This window comes from Geotrypetes seraphini, chromosome 12 (assembly GCF_902459505.1).
Source record: "Geotrypetes seraphini chromosome 12, aGeoSer1.1, whole genome shotgun sequence".
Taxonomy (NCBI): Eukaryota; Metazoa; Chordata; class Amphibia; order Gymnophiona; family Dermophiidae; genus Geotrypetes; species Geotrypetes seraphini.
In genome coordinates this window covers 101,213,039-101,223,236 of record NC_047095.1, presented here as the reverse complement: position 1 = coordinate 101,223,236, position 10,198 = coordinate 101,213,039, and the positions used below count along the sequence as shown (strand labels likewise).

Sequence of the window (10,198 nt, the reverse complement as noted above, 5' to 3'; positions counted from 1 at the left end):
TGGCAATTAGAAGTGAAAATGGTGATTTCATGACTTGCCAAATTACTTTATGAGAGACTCCTTAGAAAAGTAGAGTATTGGAATGCAAGGTTGTTAATTGCAAACTAGCTAAAGTCAGGAAACAGAGAATGGGCAATTATCTAAATGGAGAAGGGTCACAAGTGGAGTACCTCAATGGTCTGTACTGGGATTTGTGTTGAATAATGAGGCAACATTGAGATGGTCCATTATTTCCAGAAACACTAATCATTCTAGTTTTTTGTTAGGTATTTCCTGCTGTTCCTATCAGGTTTCAGCAGAATAATGTAGCACTTGGGAATAAAGATCCAGCCCAACAATCCAGCACTAGAGGCCAGAATAGCAAATATCTCCACTGCCACCATGTACTTGCCTTTGGTGCTCAGGTACGTTGGGATGAAGGAGACCCACACACTGCAGAACACCAGCATGCTGAAGGTGATGTACTTGGCCTCATTGAAACTGTCAGGTAGATTTCTTGCTAGGAAAGCTACGATGAAGCTGACACCAGCCAGAAATCCCAGGTAACCCAGAACACAGTAAAATGAAATTACTGACCCTTCATTGCATTCAATTAATATTAATCCAATTTCTGATCTCATATTATGATACAGGAATGGGGGAGCAGTGAACAACCAGGAAAGACACAGAACAATTTGAATAAGAGAACAGGAAAAGACTATAGAGTTAGAGAACCTGGAACCCATCCATTTCCGGAGCTTGCTTCCAGGTTTGGTGGCATGAAATGCCATGACCACAGTGATAGTTTTTGCTAGTACTGAGGAGAGAGCGATGGAAAAAGTGATCGCAAACACAGTCTGTTGGAGGAGACAAGTCATTTTTTCTGGACGTCCAATGAATTCCAAGGTGCAGAGGAAGGAGAGCATGAGGGAGATAAGGAGAATATAGCTCAAGTTCCGGTTGTTGGCTTTCACTATGGGAGTGTCATGGTAATAAATAAAGATCCCCAGAATGGCAGCAGCGATTAAAAAGAAGATAATGCTGATAAGAGTCAAAGCTATGCCCAAAGGCTCTTCATAGGAGAGGAAGGTTATAATTTTGGGGATGCAGGCATCTCTGTCTGAATTGGACCATTGGTCCTCTGAGCATATTATACAGGTATCCATATCTGAGAATGAAAAATATTGTCTCATTATCTCATAAATAACATCAGTTACAGGATTACAAATGAACACTTTTCCCTCATATTAATGCATTTTCAAAATCAATTTTAGCAGACAGTAATAAACTTGAAACAAGTAACAATGATCTTCCTGCAAATCTTATTATACATAATCTGTTAAAAGTGTTTGTGTCTTAAGCGTTCAGTTCTGAAGGATTTCATATCTCTTACACAATGGTGGTGCAGTTTTATGTATTCCACTAGGACATGAGACCACAAGTGAGATAGTCAGATCAGGACATACTCCATTCAAGCAGGGTTTTACAGAAAGCTCTGCAGGAGACAGACATGGGGGAAGCCACTGCTTGTATTTGGGTTTCTGCCAGGTACTTGTGATCTGGATTAGCCACTGTTGGAAACAGGAAACTGGGCTAGATGAACCATTGGTCTGACCCAGTATGGCTGTTCTTATGTTATGTTATGAGTGAGAACAAAAACCAGGGGAGAAGCCTCCACCCACAAGTCTAGAACCAACAAACAACAGTGGAGGTCCAAAAAAGTTGGTATGTAATTTTATTAGTGTGCTGTTTATATGTTCCTATGAGTGCCACATCATTTAAAAAATCTATACATGTACTGTATGTGCCACCAATTATACAGTGAAGCTGCAATTTTATTTTTCTTTATTTTGTATGAGGAAATATACCTTAGAAGAGGACTAAGGAGACGTACACCCTAAGTAATTTGTGTAAAGCCCTGGCCAAAATGAGCACTTGTATTTATCTATGCATATCTTTGAACTGATATAAAACCTCGTATTTCTTATCTGCTACTGAAAATCAAGATATAAACCTATCTCTGCTGCTTAACCATGTCAGCGGCTCTCCCACCCAGTTAAGTAGCACTGAATACTGACACAATAATTTATACATTACATATCTATTTGTGTACTAACATTATCTAGATGCCAGCCCTGAATATCTGAATTTTATAGTCAAGGCTGAATGTTGACCCAGTATTGAATATAATCAGTGCTGGGGCATGTCACATTATAATGATATCACTTACCAGTTTGGTTGGAGACTTCTCCCTTTGGACAAGGGATACAATCATAGCAGCAGATGGGCTTTCCTTTCTTGGTTGATTTCCTGAATCCAGGAAGGCAATCTGGGCTACATCTGGACTGTGGAGGTGTCTGAGGATGGAGAGAAAAATCTGAAAATCTTGAAGTAACCCTGGGTTGTGACTTTTCAAATGCAGCATTACATTTCTCTCTAAATAAAGGCAATTATGTCCACTTAGAGTCAATATTTAACAGGCAGCAGTGAGAATTTTGCTCTCTGTCAATGGAGTTATTCTCAGATATTCAAATCTGGGCCCTGTTTGTGTTTCATCTTTGAATATCTAGTTATTTTTGAGCCAACTTTCATGTAGTTGCTTAATTGGGGAATTCATCAAGGGTTACTAACTGATGTAGCACTTTCCATTGATTAGCAAGCACTAAATGGTAAGATTGCTATAAGAAAATAATGGGAGTCAACATTTAGCACATGCTAATGGTTAGCATGTACTAAATTGGTTAGCGCCCCTTGATGAATTCTACCCAAGCTGATATTCCATACCTAATCAGTCAATGGTAGCATGTACAGATCGGACAGACTTTTATGCGAGTCAATTTATGTGCTAAACCTAGCCCTTAAAGAACTTAAGTGGTCAAGTGTTGACTCCTCCCCCAGAAAGCCCTAACATAGCAGGCCTTTCAGATAGGTGATAATTTAAATTTCAACAGCACTTTATAAGTGCTACTGAAAATTAGTGTCTAGTCCCAACAAAGCAATTAGATCAGTCAGTGGTTGACTAAATTGATTTGAATATCAACCAGTTAGTCTCTTGAGTCTTTATGAAACAATTCAGTAGAGTCTAGGGGTTAGGAATGAGCACCATTTAATTGGAAATATAAATAATATATTAAACTAGTTTGACTTGGAATCAGTCATTCAGGTTGATTGGGGAATGTATTGAACAATGTTGTTTGATGCCGTTTTTAACCCAAAACAATATGAAACAAACCCTCATCAAAAGTGGGCACGTTACATTGGGATCACTTTAGTTAGATGTATTCTCACTTTCAAAAAACACTTATCAAAGTTGGCAGTCAAACGAATTTATGGCTGTTGATGTGTTATATTGGGCAAGAGTATTTCTTCAATGGCCAACTACAATAGTTGGGAACTAAGGTCTATGTCTGAAAAATAGCAAAGATAAATCAGAATGAGCTGGAGATGGCTTCAATGACAGTCCCAGTAATTGGGAAGTAACGGTAAGTGCCAGACAGACTACTGTAATTCGATCTATGCCAGTATCATAAGAACATAAGAATTGCCGCTGCTGGATCAGACCAGTGGTCCAAAATGCCCAGCAGTCCATTCACGCAGTGGCCCTCTGGTCAAAGACCAGTGCCCTAACTGAGAGTAGCCCTACCTGCATATGTTCTGGTTCAGCAAGAACTTGTCTAACTTTGTCTTGAATCCCTGGAGGGTGTTTTCCCCTATGACAGACTTTGGAAGAGTGTTCCACTTCTCTACCACTCTCTGGGTGAGGAAGAACTCCTTATGTTTGTACGGAATCTATCCCCTTTCAATTTTAGAGAGTGCCTCTCCCTACCTTGGAGAGGATGAACAGCCTGTCCTTATCTACTAAATCTATTCCCTTCAGTACCTTGAATGTTTTGATCATGTCCCCTCTCAATCTCCTCTGTTCGAGGGAGAAGAGGCCCAGTTTCTCTAATCTTTCGTTGTACAGCAACATCTCCAGCCCCTTAATCATCTTAGTCGCTCTTCTCTGGACCCTTTCGAGTAGTACCATGTCCTTCTTCATGTATGGCGACCAGTGCTGGACCCAGTACTCCAGGTGAGGGCTCACCATGGCCCGGTACAGCCTACTCATCTTAGGGCTCCTTTTATGAAGGTGCGCTAGTGTTTTTAGCGCATGCATCGGATTAGCGCCCACTAGCCGAAAAACTACCACTTTAAATTCAAAGGAAGATGTGGTATATCAAGTATAAATAAACCATAAACTTCTATGGTTTAGGTCTTAAAAATGGGTAAAACAGAGCAGAATTAAATATGCAAATGTATGTCACATTAATATGTATAACAACTTCATTACGTGGACCTTCATCATTGGCCAATAAACTTTATCTGTATAAATATTTTTCTTACTTTATGGCCTTAATTTAAATTTAAATCTTAGATAGAAATGTTTAAATATAGATATTCACTTTCACTTTAAAGCTACTTATCTTTATAGCTGAAATGACCCGGAGTCATCCTCTCCTGGGTCATTTCAGCTATAAAGATAAGTAGCTTTAAAGTGAAAGTGAATATCTATATTTAAACATTTCTATCTAAGATTTAAATTTAAATGATGAAGGTCCACATAATGCTTCCCACTGTAAGTTTCTAATTGGCGGTGGAGTAGTGGGGCTGAGGCTATGTAAAAAAATCAATATTATATTTGGATATTTTATGAAAGAGGAAGTTGTTATACACATTCCAGATTTAAAAGTGCATGAAAAGATTTTACATCATTATTTGGGACATTAATATGTAAGACATATTATATAGAATCAATTATCAAAAGTTTAGTGCTTCTTTTACATAGGTGAGCTAGGGCCTTAACATGCACTATAGCGCACGGCAATTTTGTGCATGTGCTAAAAACCCTAGTGCACCTTCATAAAAGGAGCCCTTAGTTTGAAAACAGAGAAGATATTATAGCAGAACCTTCCCTGCCACTGAAATACCACATAAATAGGAAAATATTACTCAAAACAGTCTCATAGGTCAACAAGCATAGAAAACAGCCTTCGCTGTCTAGGGAAACTACGCTATACTGGAGCTCAAAATCATATCATTGGCTGATATTACAAGGAAAAAACAACACTTAAAAAACCTCAAAGTGCTAAAAATAAACCTGATAATATGGAAAATCAACCAAAATGTTCTCACAGCAGGAAATGGAGCTAACTACACAAAAAGTTCTTAAAATAGAAAAAGAGAGCAAACTTATCTGGAATTTTCAGCTGAGGCCAGTCCAATCTGTGATTTATTATAGAAAATCATTTTTGCCCATTGTACCTTTCTTAAAGCAGAAACTCATTCATTAGAAATAAAAAAAAATGTTCCCACAGCAGGAAATTTAACTGCTTGATTTTCCATATTACCACTTTTTTGTTTTTTTTTAGCACATCAAGTAAGCAAGTGCTGTACAAGCATGTATTCTTGATTGAACCAAAGCCCTCTTTTACTACGGTGCGCTAACTGATGCATGTTAATCTATGGATGCGTTAGCTTTTAGCGCACGCTAATTTGATTAGTGAGCGCTAATTGGTTAGTGCACCTTAGTATAAGAGAGGGTAAATGCCTTAGTGTCCTTTTTGTGAAAGTTTACCAGGCAACACAACCTACTTGCTGGAGTTCAAAATATGTTTTTCCTGTTTTTTTCAGAATATGAAATTTACCACTTGCTTCCTTTTGCCATTGGAGGGCAGCATGGAGCAGTAGTGTGCACAGTTTGAGTGACAGGGTACATTATTTGAGTGGCACTGTGTACTATTGATGATATAACCCCAGACATGAAAAAAAGTTTTTTAAAAAAGCTGAATAAAAGAAAATAAATATAATTTGTTACCATAGGATATGGTAAAAACAGTTATTTTAATAGAGTTTAAAAAAGGTTTGGATAATTTCCTATAACCAAATTATGTAAATCACACAGGATTTCCTTTTTTGGCCTATACGTATACACCCATTAAGTTTTAGGTGCCTAAATTTAGTTGAGTTTGCACTTGAAAAGTTGGCTAAAAATATATGCCTAACTTATGTGTCCGAATTTGGGTAATCATTTCTTGTAAATATCAGCTTTGATATTGTTAAATATATTTGTAACTACAAGATTAGTATGTTTGTGGTTTAGTGTCTTCCATCTTGTTTTCATGTTACTCAAATCTGACCTCTCTAAATGGCTCCTCCCACACGATCGCCATCTCATTGATGGTAAAATCCTTCCCCGATGGAGCATAAGGGTTATAACTTCCAACTATTTCCTTTCTTGTGGTACCATTGGCTAGAAGGATCATATATATATCAAATCCAATGCTGAGATCACCGTTCTCATCAAAAAAGATTTCCTCACCCAGAGCGTTCTTAAAGTGGAGGTTCTTCAGATAACGATGAAGCTAATGGAAAAGCAAATTAATCTTATTAGTGAAAATAATCATAGGGATACAGTGCTAACTTCAAGCACATCCAATCAGATCCTGATTTTATGAATGGGTTTCCTTTTGAAGCAACATGAAACAGTGACATTTGTTTCCTTAAATATAATTTCCAACATTTAACTATAGAAAAAAACTGCAGTTGACAAGTTGGTCAATTCGCATTTAATTTCCTGCCGTATAGAAATTTGATGGATATGCACTGTAAACATTTTCAGCTTGGTTCGTCTTTAGTTCAATTGTCTGGTTCATCTTTGTACTTAAAACCATTTACAGCGATGTAGTTTCTGTTTCTTTATTGCTGTTGGCTGCTTTATCAATAAAAATTTTTTTTAAAAGAACACCATTTTCATTACTCACTTCATTCTTTATCATTAAAGTCAATGGGGAAAGCAATTTTGCACATGGCTGCCTAAAAGCTGGCTTCTGGACTCCACTGGGGAAAGTCTATACTTACATGTGCCCTGTAGTCAATTCTATGGAGAATAAGGGAAGGTTGCGAAGGTTAAATGAGCAAAAGCATGTTATCCTCTAATGTAGCTCTAGTTACCTGGACATGGAAAGACAAAGCAGGTTACCGAAACATTGTGAGATATTCTGACTAAGCTAAGTACTATTTAATAAATAACATTTAAGTTAAGTTTATGAAACAGTAAACTAAATTAGTCCGTTGAGGAAAGGACACTTAAAGCCACGGACTTTGAAAGTTTTTTGAGTCTCTGGTGGTTTCACTGAGGACTGTGAGAGATTGGCACTGAGAAATTTTAATGGTTGCTGTTTGAATATAGTAACAGCCACCCAGGGGGGGGGGGGGGGTGCCTGAACCACAGACAAGATGGACGCCTGATTCTTTCTCTCCTCCTCCACTGTCATTATTATTATTGCCTGCAAGACTTCTCCTTGCTCCCTTTCAAAACTTTACTATCACTTTACTGATATAGGAAGATGTCAGCTTCGAAACCATGCAAGATGGATGTCTCTCCTAGTTCGACTGCTGGACTAAAAAGAACTAAACCAGATCCACCGACACCAGAGAAAATGGCACCTGAAAAAAAGGCTGCTACCTCCAGCGATGTCATGCTGGATGAACTCAGAGCACTAAGAGAACTGACCACCAAACATTTTGAGGCTACAAAAGAATTAAAGGAAGATTTAGCTGGAATTAACTCTTCTCTGTCTCAGTTTCAGCTGAGAATTTTTTTTTTTTTAAATCTTTATTTATTTTCAAAATTACATTAAGTGTTAAATATTTTCATTCACAGTAACAATAAATACATCACTTATAAGCAATCAATTGGTACATTACATAAATTCTTATCCCCTCCCCTTTCCCATCCCTCCCCACCATATATTCCATTATCATATAATATATGTAATAATAAAATACCCCCCTCCCTACACCATAAACTGATAAATATACGGGAAACAATTTTATTTAATCCTTACAATATTTTGTTAATGGTTTCCACACATCCTGAAATTTCTTAAAATATCCCCGTTGTAAAGCAATAAATCTTTCCATTTTATAGATATGACATAAAGAATTCCACCAGAAGTTATAATTTAATCTCCTCCAATCCTTCCAATTATATGTAATTTGCTGAATGGCAACACCAGTCATTATTAGTAATAATTTATTGTTGTTCGCAGAAATCTGACTTTTTGCTCTCATTTCCATACCAAAAATCACAGTATCATAGGATAATGCCACTGGGTTATCTAATAAATTATTAATTTGGTCCCAAATTGATTTCCAAAAATTCATAATATATGGGCAATGAAACAATAAATGATCTAAAGTTCCTGCTTCTAGATGACAATGCCAGCATCTATTAGACAAAGAACTATCTAATTTTTGCAACCTAACAGGGGTCCATAACGCTTTATGTAACAGAAAAAACCAAGTTTGTCTCATAGATACAGACACCGTACATTTCATCCTCCAAGACCAAATTCGTGGCCATTGAGATGCAGTAATTTCATGCTTAATCTCAATGCTCCAAATATCTCTTAAACAAATTTTTAATTTCTTTTTAGTAAATCCACTTAATACTTTATACCACTGGGCGGCCTGGTGTCCCAAGAAGTCTGTCTGAAAACAAAGAAACTCCATACTATAATGATTATTAAGGTTTTTCCAATCAGGGAACCCCGCCTGAATGGCACGCTTCATTTGTAACCATCTAAAATTTTCTGATTTATTAAGTCCAAATTTATGTTGCAACTGTGAAAATTCAAGCATAGCACCATTAGAAATAACATCATCCAATATACATATTCCTGCTACCATCCAATGCTTCCAGACTAGCCTTTCTCCGCCAATTTGAATCTTGGAGTTTATCCATATAGATTGATTTGTAGATTTATAAATTGGAATAGTTGTTAAATTGCTTACATACCATAAAGTTTTCCATGTATCGGCTAATATTCTATTGTCTTTACTGTAGCTAGGCATTTTGATACTGAGCATATGGCATAGGCGCAATGGAGACATGAGTTGCCATTCTAACCACAACCAGTCTGGAAGTTTTTCCATGAGTTCTGGGAGGATCCAATACATACCTTGGCGCAAAATATAGGGTTGATGGTACCTATAAAAATTTGGAAAATTTACCCCTCCCTCTGAAATTGATCTTTGTAAGGATACCAAAGCCACTCTAGGAGTTTTACCCAGCCAAATAAATTTTAACAGAATGCTATTTAATTTTTTATAAAAGGACCCTTGAAAATATACTGGCAACATACCCATCTGATAACAAACCACAGGCAAAATCATCATCTTAATAGTTTGGACTCTCCCCCACCATGAAAGGTGTAAAGGATTCCATTGCTCACACATTTCTGTAACCTTCTGCAATAACGATTTTTCATTTATTTTCATTGTTTCATCCAATGTATTTTTAATCCCAATGCCTAAATATTTTATTCCATCTTCTTTCCAAAGAAAAGGAAATGAATCAAACAAACCTTTTGTACAATGTACGTTGAGTGGAAGAATTTCCGATTTAGACCAATTTATCTTATACCCTGAAAATTTCCCAAATTTCTCAATCATTTTAAGTAAACATGGAATGGTTGTCTCAGGATTTCTTAAATAGAGCAAAATATCATCCGCATAAGCCGAGATCTTATATTCTCGATCCTTATAGGGAATACCCTGAATCTCCTCTGCCTGTTGAATAGCTAATAACAAGTGTTCCAAAACAATATCAAAAAGCAAAGGAGATAAGGGACAACCTTGTCTAACCCCCCGTTGCAACCTAAAACTTTCTGAAAAATTGTTATTAATATACAGTTTAGCAACAGGGGAACTATACAATGTTTGAACCATTTGTATAAATCCTGAGCCAATGCCAAACCATGCCAACGCTTGGTACATGAAGGTCCACTCAACATGATCAAAGGCCTTCTCTCCATCAAGGGATACAGAAAAAATCAGATCATTTAAGGCTTTTGACAAATTCAGCATATGACATGCAAGCCTAGTATTGTTAGAAGAATGTCTTTGAGCAACGAATCCTGTTTGGTGCATTCCAATAATAAAAGGGAGAGCTTTAGCTAAACGTATAGCCAAAATTTTAGCTAACAGTTTTCCATCAACATTAATTAAAGAAATAGGCCTGTAGTTTGAAACCACTGTAGGATCTTTATTTGGCTTAGGCAAAACTATAGTTAATGATTCTGCCATGGTACCTTTAATACAACCTTTATTTAGTTGAGACTGAAATAAATTTAAAAGATATGGCAACAGGGTAATTTGAAATGATTTATAAAACTCA

At 36.8% G+C, this 10,198-nt stretch overlaps 1 protein-coding gene across 1 annotated transcript in view; it reads right to left on the bottom strand.

Moving 5' to 3' along the window:
* Window positions 1-251: 251 nt before the first annotated feature.
* LOC117346185 (vomeronasal type-2 receptor 26-like) overlaps window positions 252-10,198 on the bottom strand; it is a 48,457-nt gene continuing 38,510 nt past the window's right edge. The window contains exons 4-6 of the mRNA XM_033915587.1: window positions 6,156-6,380; window positions 2,210-2,336; window positions 252-1,147 (exon numbers count right to left, since the gene is read on the bottom strand). Of these exons, the coding sequence (XP_033771478.1) occupies window positions 252-1,147; window positions 2,210-2,336; window positions 6,156-6,380 (1,248 nt within the window). The remainder of the gene's footprint in view (window positions 1,148-2,209; window positions 2,337-6,155; window positions 6,381-10,198) is intronic.